The 17234-nt window shown below is 34.5% G+C and overlaps 1 protein-coding gene across 1 annotated transcript in view; it reads left to right on the forward strand.

Moving 5' to 3' along the window:
* LOC143244742 (pre-piRNA 3'-exonuclease trimmer-like) overlaps positions 1–17234 on the forward strand; it is a 78513-nt gene that overhangs the window by 45369 nt on the left and 15910 nt on the right. Inside the window, exon 21 of the mRNA XM_076489958.1 lies at positions 8921–9009. Within this exon, the coding sequence (XP_076346073.1) occupies positions 8921–9009 (89 nt within the window). The remainder of the gene's footprint in view (positions 1–8920; positions 9010–17234) is intronic.

Below are 17234 nucleotides of genomic sequence, written 5' to 3' on the forward strand. Positions count from 1 at the left end.
ATAATATTAGATGAAAAAATCAGATGAATAAAAATAAAGACTTCTGTCACATGGAAAAGTAAATTTACCAAGTTGTACCTTTTATTAAATAACTTTAAGTATAAAATATTACCATTTCTAGGGATGTGAAGGCACGCTATAAAAGATGAGACCGCGAACATAACTGCGACAAACACGCACTTGCAAAAAAGTTCGGGCCCGGCATGGTCAAGCGTGTTAAAGTGTGCGACTTGTAATCTGAGGGCCGCAGGTTCGCATCCCCATCGCGCCAAACATGCGTACCCTTTAAGCCGTGGGGGCATTATAATGTTACGGTCAATCCCACTATTCGTTGGTAAAAGAGTAGCCCAAGAGTTTGTGGTGGGTGGTGATGACTAGCTGCCTTCCCTCTAGTCTTACACTACTAAATTATAGAGGAAGAGCAGCAAATAGATAGCCCTCGAGTAGCTTTGTGCAAAATTAAAAAAAAACAACAAACAAAAAAACTGTCAAGTTTGAAAGCACCGATCTGTCGTTTGATGTCTATTATAGTCATGGATCTAGCCAGCATAATTTAAAAGAAAATCTTTTTCAAAACTGTTTCGTTGTTTTCGGTATTATTGTTTTATTTTTTAAGCTTCCATTGCAAAGATGCCTAGGTCATGGAAAGTGCCATGAACGTGTAACTGTGTTCACAGTGTAATACTGTATGTCTTGCAGTTATGTTATGAAGTTCGTTGTATAATGAGAAATTTTATAATTTATATAAATAGCGCGCCTGTGATGTCAAGTTAATGTGGCGGACACTGGTTTCGCGTACATATGATCCTACTTCTACGGCTTCCATTGTAAGATAGAAACGCCTTGTCCATTTGGAGAGGGGGCTTTCTAACATGCTAACGTGAAACAACATCTAAAAGACCTACATTGACACACGTTTTAGAATCCAGAGCGGCTACTAACAGATAAATTAAGCTTACAAAAAAAAAAAAGTCAACATTATTGGTGTTTTCATGCCTGAGTTTTTCTTTCTTAAATAGCTTTAAAATGCTAATTAACTTGTCTGGACAACAAGAAACAAAAATGTCTAGTAACACCGATAGAATTTTGTAAAAGATTTTATTATTCGTGCACAATACTAAGAAATTTTTTATTTATCTTATTCTGATCCTCCCACAAAGAATTTCTACCAGAAATTCATAGCTGTATTTACTGTTCTTCAATTTACGGGGTTTTATGCACTAGACCTCCTTACAGTTTGTTGTTCAACAAACCACAGCAATTGAAAAAGTGACACTCGATAGTAACCAATATCAGCTTTAGGCTCCCAACCCTATTATTCAGAATAAAACTATAATTTACAAAACCAACCAAATTCTTTAAAATATATTATGCTAGTTTTTTATCTAAAAGTGTTAATAGCTTCATGTATAGCAGCGACGTGGAAAGTAGATTAGCAGTTTCTTGTCATCACCTGCATGCACTCGGTACATATCAAGCATCATTATTTACGCCAGTTGCTTAATCTAATACATGAGAACAAGATGAAAACACATGGTAGTTTATTTTTTATTTGTTTTGAAATTTGCGCAAAGCTGCATGAGGGCTATCTGCTCTCGCCGTTCTTAATTTAGCAGTGTAAGACTAGAGGGGCGTCAGCTAGTTATCACCACCCACCGCCAACTGTTGGACTACTCTTTTACCAACGAATAGTGAGATTGGCTATCACATTATAACGCCCCCCACAACGAGCACGTTTGGGGTGACGGGAATTCGAACCCGCGACCCTCAGATTACGAGTCGAGTGCCTTAACCACCTGACCATGCCGGGCTATAAAATTTAGTAAATCTGTTCTTAAAGGCTGGCAATGAATAATAACCGTCCGCCCGTATTTATTCTTTTAAAAATATGAGCTGGAAACTGCTAATGTGATTTGTTTAGCTTAACTAGTACTTACGTGTCTGTACGGACTTTTATCCTATATGACAAAAACAACTAAAAGATCCACCTTTTTTTCTTTGGCAGGGGTGAAATTCTGCTGGTAATTGCCGGAACGTATTTTTTATAGGCGATAGTTGTACCCGGAGTTATTTAAATAGCTTTGTCGTATTTTATCTTTACACCTAGATATTTTCGCCCATTTCAAAAATAGGTTCATTTCACTCAGCTGAGCCCTCAGTTTTTTTTTTTTAGAATTACCCACTTGCTTATAGCTGAAACTGTAGTAAAAATTTCAGTTAAAACTCACGTGACTTTTTTGCGGAGGCGTGCATAAATGTGTTGATCAAAACTGAGCTGCTTTTAAGAAAAAAAATTCCAAAGTTAAATATGTTTGTCTCAAAAAAAATGATCCGCGCTTTTTGTGCAAAGAAAGAAAAAGAATAAATTCTATTAAAATTGAAGATTTTATATCTTGAGTAATTTTTAATGAATTCCATTAAACTTTAATACGTGAAATAAGGATCCAGTGGAGCACATCCACTGAAAATATATGATAGTTTTGATTACCACTGTCCAGACTACTGAAAATGGAAAATAAACTATGTATCGCTAATACACAATGTGTTCTTCCGGTTGTTTCGGTCACACGACAGAATGGAGTGCGTCTCAATACTTAATACTAGACTTTCCCTTTTAAAGTCTGTAATAGAAATTATTAATAAAATAAAAGTTGCAATTTAAATGCAGAAAAGTAGCGAAATGTGAGTATAAAAAAGCCAAACGTTTGTGACAAAAATAACTGCGGTTTTGTTTTTAAGATTCTTCTTAGTTTGATTTTTACATCTCCCAATTTGAATACAAAATGTATAAACTGAAAGGAATCTGAAACTAGTAATAACAAGCAGTTCAATTGATTTGAAGCCAATCGGACTCCAATGTTTCTTCAGCTCTCAGGATTTAAATCGTAACTTCTAAAATCGAAAAGGATTATACTGTACGGTTGAATAAATATGGTAAATGTGCCGTACTGTGGATTTCGTGTTCCATGGCTCATGCTCTGCTTTTTTATGTCCGTGGGTACGTTATAAGACTGACAGTCAAATTCTGCCATTCGATTAGAGTAATCTAACAGCTGTTGGGGAGTTACGTTGACTAGATATTATTTGTTTTTGTCTTTCACTTTAAACCTAGCGATTGCTAACGCAGATATCACTCAAATAAATATATGTAGGTGAAGGTCAATGTTGTACGGCATGTATAAATAGAATTTCAGAGAATCACTAGTCTCTCATCGTCCAGGCTAACAGATGAGTTCTGATACTGATAAAGACTTATTTGGAATCGTAATTAAACAAATTAAGAGGGATAGGAAATAATTTAGAAAAACACGATTTACGTGCCTTTTATCGCACATTCTGGCCCAATAAAAATTCATTCATTCATGTAGGTAGGCAACATTATAAATCATGTATATAATACAAATTTCCCAAAAACTTTTCCTTGTATTATACAGTAGTTTTTAGTGCTTAAAATTTTATGTAAATACGTTTTAAACATGTTATTAACGTTTTCTGTTTCGACAGAAATTTTGGGTAAAATTAGTGGGATGTTTGATCATGGTTTGGAGCTTGGAAAACAGTTTGAGATAGTTTTACAAAATGTGTTTTGATAATAAGGATACTAGTCTTATAGATTTATTTTGATGGGTTTACAGATTTTGGGATGTGTATTTTGGCATGTTGCTGGTTTTCATATTCCCATATTCAAGATTAGGCCTAACGAATGCCATAAGTACAGTCATTATGATATCAGGTTGGCGACCTTTGATTTTTCCTCCAATTTTTCTTAGGTCGTTGAGCCATTGTTTAACATTACTGGTGATTTGCTTAAAGTGGCTTGTCCATGTTAATTTTGATTTTTCCTCCAATTTTTCTTAGGTCGTTGAGCCCTTGTTTAACATTACTGGTGATTTGCTTAAAGTGGCTTGTCCATGTTAATTGTTTGTTAAAGGTGACTCCTAGGTAGTTGGTTCTTTTGAAAATATGGTATGTGAACCATGTATTTGAAGTTTAACTTTGGGGAGATATTATCTTTTTGATATGATTTTTCTGTGGAATGTAATTGCTTGTGTTTAGTGTTACCCATCATTTGCCATACTAAGAAATGATGTGGTTTAAGGATTTTCATACTTGTGATGAGGAGACAGTTGGTGTACATTCATTAATAAGACAATTTACATCTTTAGCAGCAACATTTAAAACTTATTTAACATACTCATCCCTATTCAATTATATTCTCCAGAATTAAATAAATAGTTGTTGTATATTAACACCTGTATTTTATCCCAATGTAGGTTCACAGGAAGGGCACTGTTTGGTACCCAGGAACTCTGGTTCTCCCAACACACATCCTTGAAACCTTAAAAAGAGCTGTTAACTGATAGATAAATCAACCATCGCTGCTATTTTTAACTTTGAGTTTATTTGTCGCATAGATTTTGTCAGATTTCTGCATTATATCCTAAACCATAGGGCCACATGAGCTTATTTCCCCCCACTGATCCTTACAAGGTTACAGTGTAGTTACCCTTTGATCAATCCTCATCCAAAAAATCATGGTCACCTACAATCCCTGAAGATCTTATTGGGCTAGACTTTGGATACAAACAAAGCAACACTTATTGTTATTAGTTTTTGTGTATATGCATATGTATATATGTATCTGCGTATGTATATATTATATATTGTTTTTCTTTTCTTCTTATTAAGCCATTGCTTTTAACTATTAACCCAATCTAGTGGACACATTATAACCATTCAAGAATGAGATGAAAATAAATTAAATTTTTTGAGCATCCCTGGTTATTTCCAAATCTTTATATTAAATTGCATTAGGAAATTTAAACCAAAATACCTACCACATTAAACAAAATAAAATGTTTGTGCTTTTAATGCTAGACATTTTGTGACTTTTAAGAACTTTCCAAAACAAATTTTGTTTTTGAAAGAACCTAATAATAAAGTATGAGTTTAATGCTTTTGTTATGTACACCTAAAACTTCCCTGCAATCCAGTGCCAGACTCCATATATTGCATTTCCACTTGTGTCAGTATCCCCCCCACACCAGTTGTACCTTAGATAGCATTGTTGAGTGAAAGGTAAAAGGTGTCTTTTTATTGGGGGAAAAAAATGAGACCTCTGACATCAGCACTTCCTCTTTGTGTATTTATATCGTTGTCTTGTCATTGAACTGTAAATAATGGACATGAATTAGTGTAAAACAGTAATTAGAAAAATATTTAAAATTGGATTCTTAGAAAACTTACTTATTATTAATAATAATTAAACTTTTGAATATTTGGAGTTGTTACATTTGCATATATTTATGTGTGTGTGTATATACACTACATGGCTAAAAGTATGTGAACACCCATATGTACTTGTTGAACATTTCATTCCAAAACCATGGGCATAATAGCCTTTACTCTTCTGGGAAGACTTTTCACTAGATTTTGGAATATTGCTGTTGGGATTCAGCCACAAAAACATTAGTAAGATTAGGCACTAATGTTGGATGAAAAGGCCTGGCTCACAGTTGGTGTTCTAATTCATCCCAAAGGTGTTCAGTGGGGTTGAGGTCAGGGCTCTGTGTAGGCCAGTCAAGTTCTTCCACACAAACCTCAGCAAACCATATCTTTATGTACCTCACTTTGTGCATGGGGGCATTGTCATACTGAAACAAAAAAGGGCATTCCCCAAACTGTTGCCATAAAGTTGGAAGCACACAATTCTCTAGAATGTCATTGTATGTTGTAGCATTAAGATTCCCCTTCACTGGAACTAAAGAGCTTAGCCCAAACCATGTAAAACAGCCCTAGACTATTATTCCTCTTCCACAAAGTTTTACAGTTAGTACTGTGCGTTCAGGCAGATAGGGTTCTCCTGGCATCTACCAAACCCATATTCGTCTATCAGACTGTCAGATAGCGAATCATGATTCATCACTCCAAAGAATGCGTTTCCACTACAGAATCCAGTGGCGGTGTGCTTTATACCCCTCCAGCCAATGCTTGGCATTGTGCATGATGATCTTAGGCTTGTATGCAGCTGCTTGGCCATGGAAACCCATTTCATGAAGCTCCTGATGAATAGTTCTTGTGCTGACATTGCTTCCATAGGCAGTTTGGAACTTTGTAGTGAATGTTACAACTATGGACAGAAGGTTTTTATACGCTACACGCTTCAGCACCAGGCAGTCCTGTTCTGTGAGCTTGTGTAGCCTACCACTTCATGGCTGAGCTGTTGTTGTTCCTAGATGTTTCCACTTCACAATAACAGCACTTACAGTTGACTGGGACAGCTCTAACATGGCAGAAATTTGACAAACCAACTTATTGGAAAGGTGGCATTCTATGACAGTGCTATGCTGAAAGTCTCTGAGCTCTTCAGTACAACCCATTCTACTACCAGTGTTTGTCTATGGAGATTGTATGACTGTATGCTTGATTTTATGCACCTGTTAGCAATGGGTGTGGCTGAAATAGCCAAATCTACTAATTGGAAGGAGTGTTCACATACTTTTAGCCATGTAGTGTATATTAGAAAATGTTTTATTACTTAGGTTTAGCCCATGTACAGTGTTCTATAAGTATATTTTATTTGTTTTTTGTTTTAAGACTGGTGTTTTGCATTATTGTTAGGAGTTAAACAATTAGCTTGTTTCTTTATGGATATATTTATTGTAATTAAAACTACATGTATTAAATAGATTAACATTTGTGGGTGAATGCAACAGGTTTCTGCAACTAAATTCCAACATATTCACATTTGACACCAGAAAAATCATAAAAAAACAGAAAAATGAGCAGGTTCAACATTTTGGTTTATCTATGTGGTTTGCTCTCAGAAAAGTACTGTTATACAAAATTTTGTGTTAAATGGTTGAAACAAGACTAAGTAATTAACCAAAATCCCTAAAGTATGGATGTATTTAATCTTTTAACCCACCTGTGGTGGCCAAAAATGAAACTATCATACATTTTCATAAGTATAGTGTATGAAAACTATGAAAATATATCTTTGTACCACATGCCATGTAACTTGTCCAAAATAAGACGTAAGAGAAATTGTTTTTAAAAACCCTAATAATATGCCTTTTGTGAATCTTTACACCCCATAACTGCTAAGAATGGGTAAGTCTGCCATTTTTATTTGTTAAAGTGTGGGATGTGTAATATACTTTATACCAAATCCTATTTAAATTGGTCAAAATATGATGAAGTAATTAATTAAAAGCTCCCATATTTGTTTTTTTTTAAGCTCTGACTCCCTAACAAGACTCAAAATGGGCAAATCCAACATTTTTATATGTCTGTGTTGATGCAGTAGCTTAAATGTACATTTGTGTGTTCTTTGACCACATAAAATCCTTAAAAAGGCCTAAGTGAAAAAAAGAAAATGAAAGATGTATCTGGACATATTGGATCAACTTGTAACTCTACCAAATTTCAAGTCAGTGTGCTGAAAAATAATGGAATGGCAATCAATTAGGAAGTGTTTGGAAGAAGAAGAAAAAATAGAAAAACAGCCTCTCTCTCTGCAGAGGCATAATATAAAATAAACTATGTTTTGTGACATGATTGCTTGAGAACTTTCAGGAAATAGATATTTTCTTCCAGAGTGAGATGAGAATTTACATTTGATAGTAGTTAACCTGAAGTGCAAATTGGGTACGAAATGGTAATCTTCCTGTGTTTGGTTTGAAGACTTGTAATATGTGTGAATACATTGAACTTATGTTAACCCTTTCATTACCAACATATAGCCAACATGGTTTAAGATTAATATTGCATTATTTATTAAAGGTGCTGGGCCAAAACATACTTATACTAATTGAAAAGTGTGAGCTAATGCAAACTCTGTGAGTATATTAAGTACTATATGTATATATATTAAAGCTAGTAGGTATTCATCTTATCACATGATCAGTGCATTTGAAACACTATTTTTTTTCTTTTTTAGTAATTTTCATGAAGTCCTCTTGTATGAATGTTGAAGGAAAATTGCAGATGAAACACTACCACATCTTGCATTAAGAAACAAACAGTTGCAGTGATAAAGAAATTGAGTAAATTTATTGGGCCTTATGAATGGATGGAGCTTGCTTTATAACCAGCCAAGTTTATACTTTATTATTATTATTGTATGGGCTGAGCATAATCTCGTAGTTAGTGAGGTAATCTTTGGATTCGAGAGTCCTTGGTTCACATCCTTTAATGGAAAAAAAAATTTTTAAAGTATCCATACATTAAGCCAGTGAATGTACAATAAGAGAAGCAATGAAATTCAAATTAGTAGTGGAATTTCACCCAAATTGACCCAAAATGTAGATCTACCTTTTTAACTTGTACATTTCTATGTATGATTTATATTTTTAATGTTTTAGGGTTTTAAGTTAATACTGAAAAAGTACTGTTTTGTTATATTATTATTAATTGACTAATTAGATATACTTCTAGAGGAATTCTCACATTTAAACTCCAGGCTTTCCCTTACCTCTTGTCATAGTTATTAAGTTATAAGATACAGGTGGTAGAGGCACCGTAAATGACTGAAACACCACGTGTCACCCTCCCTCTGAGGTGACATACCATCAGTTATTTCACTATTTGTTCTGTTAAGATTAGCCTAAAAACTGTTAGTTGCTACTTTAGCTAGATGCCATTCCCCTAGTATATAAGCTCAAAATAAGAGAAACTGGCACAGAGAGCACTTGGATTATATTTATACACACACACACACACATTCTAGCAAAAAAGTCTCTTTTGCTTTTTGTTAGTGTTTTATTGAATGGACAATGCTAACTGAGACTTGCACGTGATTTTTAGTGATTTTAAAAATTAACAGGAATTGTGTTTACAACAGCTGAAGATGCCCTAATTTTCTGACATTATCAAAAAATGTTCCTGTATCACAAATAACTTGTGTGATGTTTTTCAGTTGGCACAGATCATGTCACAACATGGGAGTGTAGATATTCAACGTGTTTCCAGGAATGGAGCTCTTGTAGCAGCAGGTAATTTCACTTGGTAAGTGTTGCCTTGGAAATCAACCTAGAATAACCACTTTTGTAGCTGCATTGTTATAATGAAATCATTGTGTAAAATTGAAGACTTGTTTAAGATATGACATATGATATTCCTTCAACCTGTTTTCTTCATCTGATTATATTTATCTTTAGTAGGGTTTATTTTGCTTACTTTAAAGTCATTTCATACAAGATCTTTATTTTATTTGTGGTGAACAAAAGGAATTGCTATAGAATAAACAAAAAATATTTCTACAGTTCTGGTATATGAAAAGTGATGTTTCTAAGAATAAGGGACTCATTCAGAAATGTTTATAGTTTCACATATTTTGGAAAATGCTTCACATAATAAAAATGTAGTGTCAAGAAGTAAATAATTGAATGCATTGAACTTGTGTTGTTAACCCTTCCATTACCAACATATCACCAACATGGTGTGAGTTGCCTTTCTTTATTGTTTTAAGTATTTTGTAGAAAGAATAAGCTTAGATTAAGTTTTCATTAATTATTAAAGGTGCTTGGCCAAAACATACCTATATTAGTTAAGAAGTGTGAGATAAAGCAAAATCTGTGGGTATATTAAGTACTATGTGCTCCTACTGTAGTTGTTTATTGGTCTTCATTATTGTTGTTATAATGTTAAAGCTTCTTTATTTTGGTAATTATGAATAATGTCATTTCATTGTCAGAATACATAGAAAAATATGTACTATGTGTACTTAATTCTGGAGATTTTTCTTTTATTAGATGACAGAGATATAGTTTTAGAGGACTAGAATTCAGTCTAGAAGCAAGATGTTTCCATCAAATATATATTATCAGTTCTGATTGGCTGTAATTTAGGAGAGGTAGAGTTTGATCTAGAAAATGATCTTCTCATTGAACACGTGATTATTTCTTATTGGCTGTTGAAGATACAATTTGAGAGGAGTAGAATTTGATCTAGAGGCAAGAAGTTTTATTAAATACATTATCAGCTCCAATTAGCCTCTTCACTCTTCTCAGACTATCTTCAGAGTCCAGTCTAAAGATATCTAACAATCACTAAATGCTGTTGTGTTTACACACATTCAAGTATAACTAAAAATTGAACTAATCAAAATATTAACTGTTTTAGAAAGGACTTACTAAAATACTGTTAATGTTTGTTTTGTTTTAAAATTGGAGAAATTCTAATAACACTACTAGGCCTATCTTATATGAAAAAATTGCTTTCCTACAAATGATTTGAATAAAATCTAACAATTTGTAATACTGATGAATATAGTAGACAATCCAGAAGCTGTTTTGATGTTTAGTTTAATTGAGTGGATAGGCTGCCTAGATGAAACAAAAGGTCATTTGATATATGTACGTATTTTCAACTTGATGCACCTCAAACAATGAACATCTTAGCTTCTTTCTTTGTTAAGCATAAGCTACATGAAGGGCTGCCTCTGCTCTGCCCACTGAGTATAAAAACTCAATTTCAAATATTATAAACATTAACTTGTCATTGAGAGGGAAATGTATTAGCACATGATGAAATTCCCATAATGGCACTTATTAGTTGTGATATCTCCATTTTGAGACTATTTTTCTTTGTAAATGAATAATAACTGACATGGAATAAACTTCAAAGGTTTACTGTCTTAAATGTTAGTGTCATAGGATTTATTTAATTTTTCATTCTGTTTACTGCGATGAGAAACTATTTGTGAGTTGATAATTTCTAATACCACCTTTTTAAATGTGATGCCGAACTGTTAAAAATAGAAATATGACTAGGATTTCATTTAAAATTAGCTGGAGTGTTCATCCATTGGATGGGCGAGATTAAAAAAAGAAAAGGAAATTGTGCTTATATTTATGTATATATTTTTTTCAACATAATAAACATTACAAGTGCAATAAAGATACATAAACAGTACTGAAAAGAGAGACTTGTTGTTTTTAAGATTTTTATCAGTATGACATTTGGTGTGGGGACCATCCTCTTGTGTGATCCTGTATTGTTGGTGGGGAAACCCCCACCCCTTCTCTCATGACCTTTCCCATGATATCCTGTATAACTGCAGACCATGGGTGTGCTATAAAAGTGACGATCAAATTCCAAAATCAGATCAAACAATATTAGCCAAAATGTTGGCAGTAGGTGTTGTTGATCAGTTGGTTTCCTCTGTATCTGTAAGTTCAAACAAATTGGTGACGGTTATACACAGATAACCTATTAAGATACACATATCGAACTACTATTAAAAACAGATCAATGCTGCTAAACTATGAAAGGAATAAAAGGATTATTCGTACTAGCAATATTCTATCAGTTATTTCTTTTCTTTATGTTGAATGCATTTTGGTCTACAGGAATTTACCTCTGAGACTGTACGTGTGGCAAAAGTATATAATTTCCAGTTTATTAACACAGAATGTAACAGTTATCTTCAAGAGAGGGGACAAAGCATAGTTATTCTACCATATTGAAGCTCATTTTTTATGATAAATGCTCAGTTATAAAAAAGTGATTGACGCTCGAACCTTTCATGGACTGTGGTTGTGAAGTACAAAATAAGTTGAACAACATTAGAGAATATACACCACTCGAGCTTCCAACCCGGCAGGACAGTAACCAATCAGAAAACGTTATCTACACATTTATTCTCTTGTGCCTTACTGTGCTCTTATGTTCTGTGCGCGGATATTTTTAACGAAATACCTAAGCACCAGAGTTGACGAGCCCGACTTGTTTCATTACGTCACGGGTTTGGCAACCAAAATTGTCCACAGTCGCATTTTCCGTGTAACCTTACCCCCTTTTCTCCTCCCTCTATTCCCCTCTTCTTACGGCCATGGATCGTTTCTTTCACTAAATGTAACGTGAGATACACCGAGCAGAACCTTAAAATAACTTCCACAAAGAAGTCATAAAAAGTACGAACAACCAGATGTGGGTTTGACATTAAAGATCAGAATACGTAGAACGAAGCCCGTACATTCTATTGTGCATGACTTTGTTTACCTTACTATCTAAAATGACAACGTGTGTCATCATGTGATTTCATGTTTTAAAATTAGATAAAAAATGCATAAATGACAATAAAAGAAAAAAAACACTCAATAATGATGGTGTTTTCGGAAAGTATTAACATTTTAATGTATTTTCCTACCAAACGATAATTAAAAAATATATTTAAAAATGGAAGAGAGGAGGACAAATGTAAACTTGATAAGCTCAGAGAGAAATTGTGGATTCTTTTTCTTATATGGTTTTTGTTTTTTAATTTCGCGCAGAGCTATACGAGGGCTGTCTGCGTTAGATGTTCCTAATTTAGCAATATAAGACTAGAGGGAAGGCAGTTAGTCATCATCCACCGCCAACGAATAGTGAGATTGACTGTCACATTATAACGCTCCCACGACTGAAAAGGCGAGCAAGTTTGGTGTTACAGGGATTCGAACCAATATTCCTTAGATTACGATTTGAACCCCATAACAACCTGGCCATGCCGAACCTTCTTATGTGGAAAATTCATGGTAACGTACTTTCAGTTGCATATAAAGTAAGGAGAAACACGTTAAAACCAGTACGTAGTCATACAAAAAAAATATATGGGGATGTCGTGTGTGGTTATTCTGCATTTCGGATTTTTTATGTGTAATACTCATTACTATTGTAACATGTTGTAAGACAGTTTGCCTTTTATTTGTTAGAGGGTATGGTTTCGCGTGTTATATTTTATTAAAACATCAACCACATTAAAATTTTGTAATTACTTTCAGATTATCGTAACTTTTCACACACCCTCATCCTGTGAGTCAGCAGTTAGTTTACAGACTTACAACGCTAAAATCAGGGACTCGATACCCCGCGGTTGATAGGGCGAAGATAATCCACTGTGTAGCATTTGCTAAACATAGAAGGTTAATTTTGCTTCCCCCTAATACGATAAGTCTGAGAACTTACAACGCTAAAAATCAGATTTCGATACCAGTGGTAAGTAAAGGTATAGCATAGAAAGATCCTATTGTTGAACATTGTGATGCCATCGTCAGGTTTTGTTTTTGCATTCTGCATTAAATCTTGTTTCTGTTGCACAATTTATCAGACATGATCCTATCTGGTGACTTGTGATATCAACTGAAAGGTCTCGTCACTAGCGGCGCACAGCATATCGAAGGAAATGCTATTTGGAGGATATATACTTGTTTAAATTGTTGTTAGATGTATTTTAGTATAGTACGATACCCACTAACACCTAACGGACTATTTCTTGCCGTTTTAAGCGTTATTAACCACAAGAATTGGTTTGTTTGTTTGTTTTGGAATTTCGCACAAAGCTACTCGAGGGCTATCTGTGCTAGCCGTCCTTAATTTAGCAGTGTAAGACTAGAGGGAAGGCAGCTAGTTATCACCACCCACCGCCAACTGTTGGGCTACTCTTTTACCAACGAAAAGTGGGATTGACCGTCACATTATACACCCCCACGGCTGGGAGGGCGAGCATGTTTAGCGCGACGCGGGCGCGAACCCGCGACCCTCGGATTACGAGTCGCACGCCTTACGCGCTCGGCCATGCCAGGCCAAAAATTGGTTTGCCAAGAACAACGTATTAATGTCGCGCTTCAGCTAAGGTTTCGTTTGAAACAAACTAGTGTTACCAGCAGCGTACAACACTAAAAGTATGGTTAAATGCTTATTATCAAGCTTCTTGTGGGAATAAAATTATCAGTTTTATTACGGTACAGTGCAATACCAAGTACCGGTTAATTGTTCAAAGTAGTTAGTTTTGATATGAATAGTTAACTTCTGTGACTTAATACTTCCCGCCTAGATCTCTGACCTTCAGAATTTTGTATGGTTATGCTTCTAAGAACTTGGTTCGCCGATCAAAACTCGATTTAATCTCCATTAAGATGCCGAACAAGCTTTTAAATAACAACTTGTCTTGGATGTACAGTTGTGAAAAAATATATATATCTGATATACAGAAATGTGACCTGAAACGCAAGTGATTGGTCGTTCAGTTTATATATATTTTGAAGGCTCGTTCACAATCTTGTCTTATTCGACAGTTTGAAGTGAATCACAAAGCTGAACATAATCTACATTGTTGACGAATCATGGCTAGGCCTAGGAATAAAACCTTTGGATGTCTTACTTACGTAGAGAGAGATTGGGCAAATGGTAGTTAACGTTTCAAAGTGGTCATGGTACAGCTGAATGGAGATGTGGAAAATACATATAATTGTCCATGATACTAGCAGTCGTACGGTAAAGGCCTGAGACTGAAGGTTCGTAGGCGCAAATTAGCATTTGTCAGTGTCAGTAATAAATAATCACCTCCATAAGGCTGGCCTCTACGTCAAACGCCGAGTAGGCCAACAGCATGTTAACAATGATTTATTTACAGCAGATTCGCGCTTCACTATATAGCCATATAACAGGTGTGTGCAAACTTTGAAAGAAAACGCACTAAATCCACTCTGTTTTCACACAGGAAAAAGCAACATATGTCGGTGTTGAAAATATGGTGTAAAGAGAAATATGATTATTGGACGCGCCAGCTTTTGCATTCTGCAGAAATACACCATTAATACCACATATAGAGGGAAGTCACAATATGGTCCTTACATTGATGTGTATGTAGCAGTGTTTGACTTTGGTTTACGCCTAATAGGTGTTTATCCCTCCCCACTGCTGTGATAAACTGGTTGCTCATTTCTTGAAGTAATTGACTGATTGAAGTAGCCCTCATGGTAACCTAACTTCAGCCCAATCAAGCATGTATACAGATCTTTTGAGAGACTGTCACATCTGATCAGGTGACTTAAGACACCGAAGCTGCTCAGAAAATAGATCTTCCAGACTAAGGATTTTACCAACACTGATTTGAAGCCCATTCTGTTTGTGTGTGTGTTTTATAGCAAAGCATATCGGGCTATCTGCTGTGTCCACTGAGGGGAATCAAACCACTGATTATAGCACTGTAAATCCGTAGACTTAACGTTGTCGCATCGGGGGACCTGTTTTTAGTGACAATATCTCATATTAAATGTCATTAGCTCTGAAGACTTAAAATCTTATTTAGCAAGTTGTCGGTTACAAGTATTGGCTGAAAGACCAGTCATTTAAATTTCCGATCATAAGACTGGTTGTTAAATAACTGACTTTTATATGTTTAAAAAAAAGGAGGGATGGTGATTGTTTTTATTTTCTAACGACTGAGTGTGGCCTAGTTTTAGTTCGAGCCATGTTTGCTACAAAACGTTCCACACTTTTATCAGTGTAGGCATTGTATAAAGAGGTAAATAACTCTAATCGATTAAAAATAATCTTATTCGGGGTGGGTGCAGTTGTCTGGCAGCCCTTTTTCAAGTTAGCAGTTTTAAATGAGGACTTTTGAACTGGCCGTTTATACCATGTGTTGAAAATAGTGCCGTTCAGGTCAAAAGTGTCGTTTTATAACAGGTAACTTGTCATATTCGTAATTCTACCGATTTTCCATTAATGGGTCAGAACAGTGTGGTTACTTTGCAGTAAGTAAGTGGAAGTTAATATTAACATTCCTATGAGAGTAAAATCCACAATACTTATCATGTAGGGGGCTGAGCATGGCTTAGTAGTTAGCTTGCTAGACTGTGTACGATTCGCGTCCTATCGACGAAAATATTTTAAAAAAACAAGCAGAAAACTAGTTGGTGCTGTTGATTAGCTGTCTTCCTTTAAGTCTAACAGTGCAATATTAGGGACGGCTGACGGAGGTAGCTAGTTCTTGAGAAAAACAAATTAATCGTGGAAATGTTTCTTGTGTTGTTTGAAATTCTCGTTTTAATAAATAACATAGAAATTCTGTTAGAAAGTAGCAGAAGTGTACAGTATATTTATTTTGGAAGTTTATGTAAATTTACTGTATGTAAGACAGGAGTTCCACGAACTTTTTACAAATCGATATCATGGTTGTACTTTAGGAAGGTAAAGTAATTTCATAAAAATGTCTATTATAGATTTACGAATTTTTAAAATACAAAATTATTGTGAAAGCTGTTATGGGACATAAATTTTGAAAATACTCTCTAAATTATAATGGAATCTATTATAATAAATTAATTTGGAAAAATTGTCGAAATTGTAATGTAATATTTTGTTATGTTATTTACTTTTGTGAATACACGATTTTAGCAAAATATGAATAAGGTAAATTTGTTTCAAATTGTTATTAGTGTTTTAGTAGCTATTCTGAAATTGTTGCTATGATTTATTTTTCTAAATATAAATGAAGTTATAATTAAAATGTGTTATAGATATTATTTGACAAGTAATTGCTCATGTTCATGATAGCTACAAATCTAATATCAAAAATATTTCTATAATAGTGTAGGCATGTAAATCTTCATTTGTATCTTTTTACACGGACATAATTTTCATAATTTTAAATATTTATGCCCGAAAAATGGCCCCCTTCCCCCCACTGGTTGGTCAGCAGTAAGATTATGGACTTCAAATGCTTCTTCTGTTATGTTTATTCCCTGTTATGGACATAGCATGGAAGTCCATTTGTAGAACTTTGCAGTAAACAAATACACATTTCTTTCTGCAAATGTAGACTGATTCTTGAAAACAGTAACCAATCTCTGATGCCACATAAATCTTCTGAGATTCCAAAGCAACATAAAAAATATTGCGTCCTATTCTGGTGTATTGGCAGTAATTGTAAAGGCTTATAATGCTATTAATTGAGTTTGATACCCGTGGTTGGTATGGCACAGACGGCTCATTTATTAGTTTTGTATTAAACAAGAAATAGACCAACAGCATGTGCTGTATACTTATTCTCTTGTTACTGAGAAACAAAAATAATTTGTGTATTATATACGCATCTTTGGTTATCAAGGGAGAGGGAAGAATACCACGTGCTATAAAGCTTCTTTAATTGTCAATAAACAAATCCCTCATTCTATGTAAGTATTTTCATGGCATCAAACACAGGAACAAATTCCATGTTCAAAACAAAGCTTCCATGGTTTTCAAAAGACAGATTACACATTCCATATATATCTCTTGTTGTGGATAAAGAAAATGAAATCTATTTTTGGATAGTTGTTCTCAAATAACAAGAATCTATTGTGCATGTTGTATAAGCTTTTCCTGATTTTGAAGAAACAGAAACCAGTAATGCATGCAAAATAAGTCTTCTCTGTCTCTTTTAAATGCTTTAATGCATTTTCAAATAGTATGCAAGTCTTCTC

This window comes from Tachypleus tridentatus, chromosome 2 (assembly GCF_004210375.1).
Source record: "Tachypleus tridentatus isolate NWPU-2018 chromosome 2, ASM421037v1, whole genome shotgun sequence".
NCBI classification, from domain to species: Eukaryota; Metazoa; Arthropoda; class Merostomata; order Xiphosura; family Limulidae; genus Tachypleus; species Tachypleus tridentatus.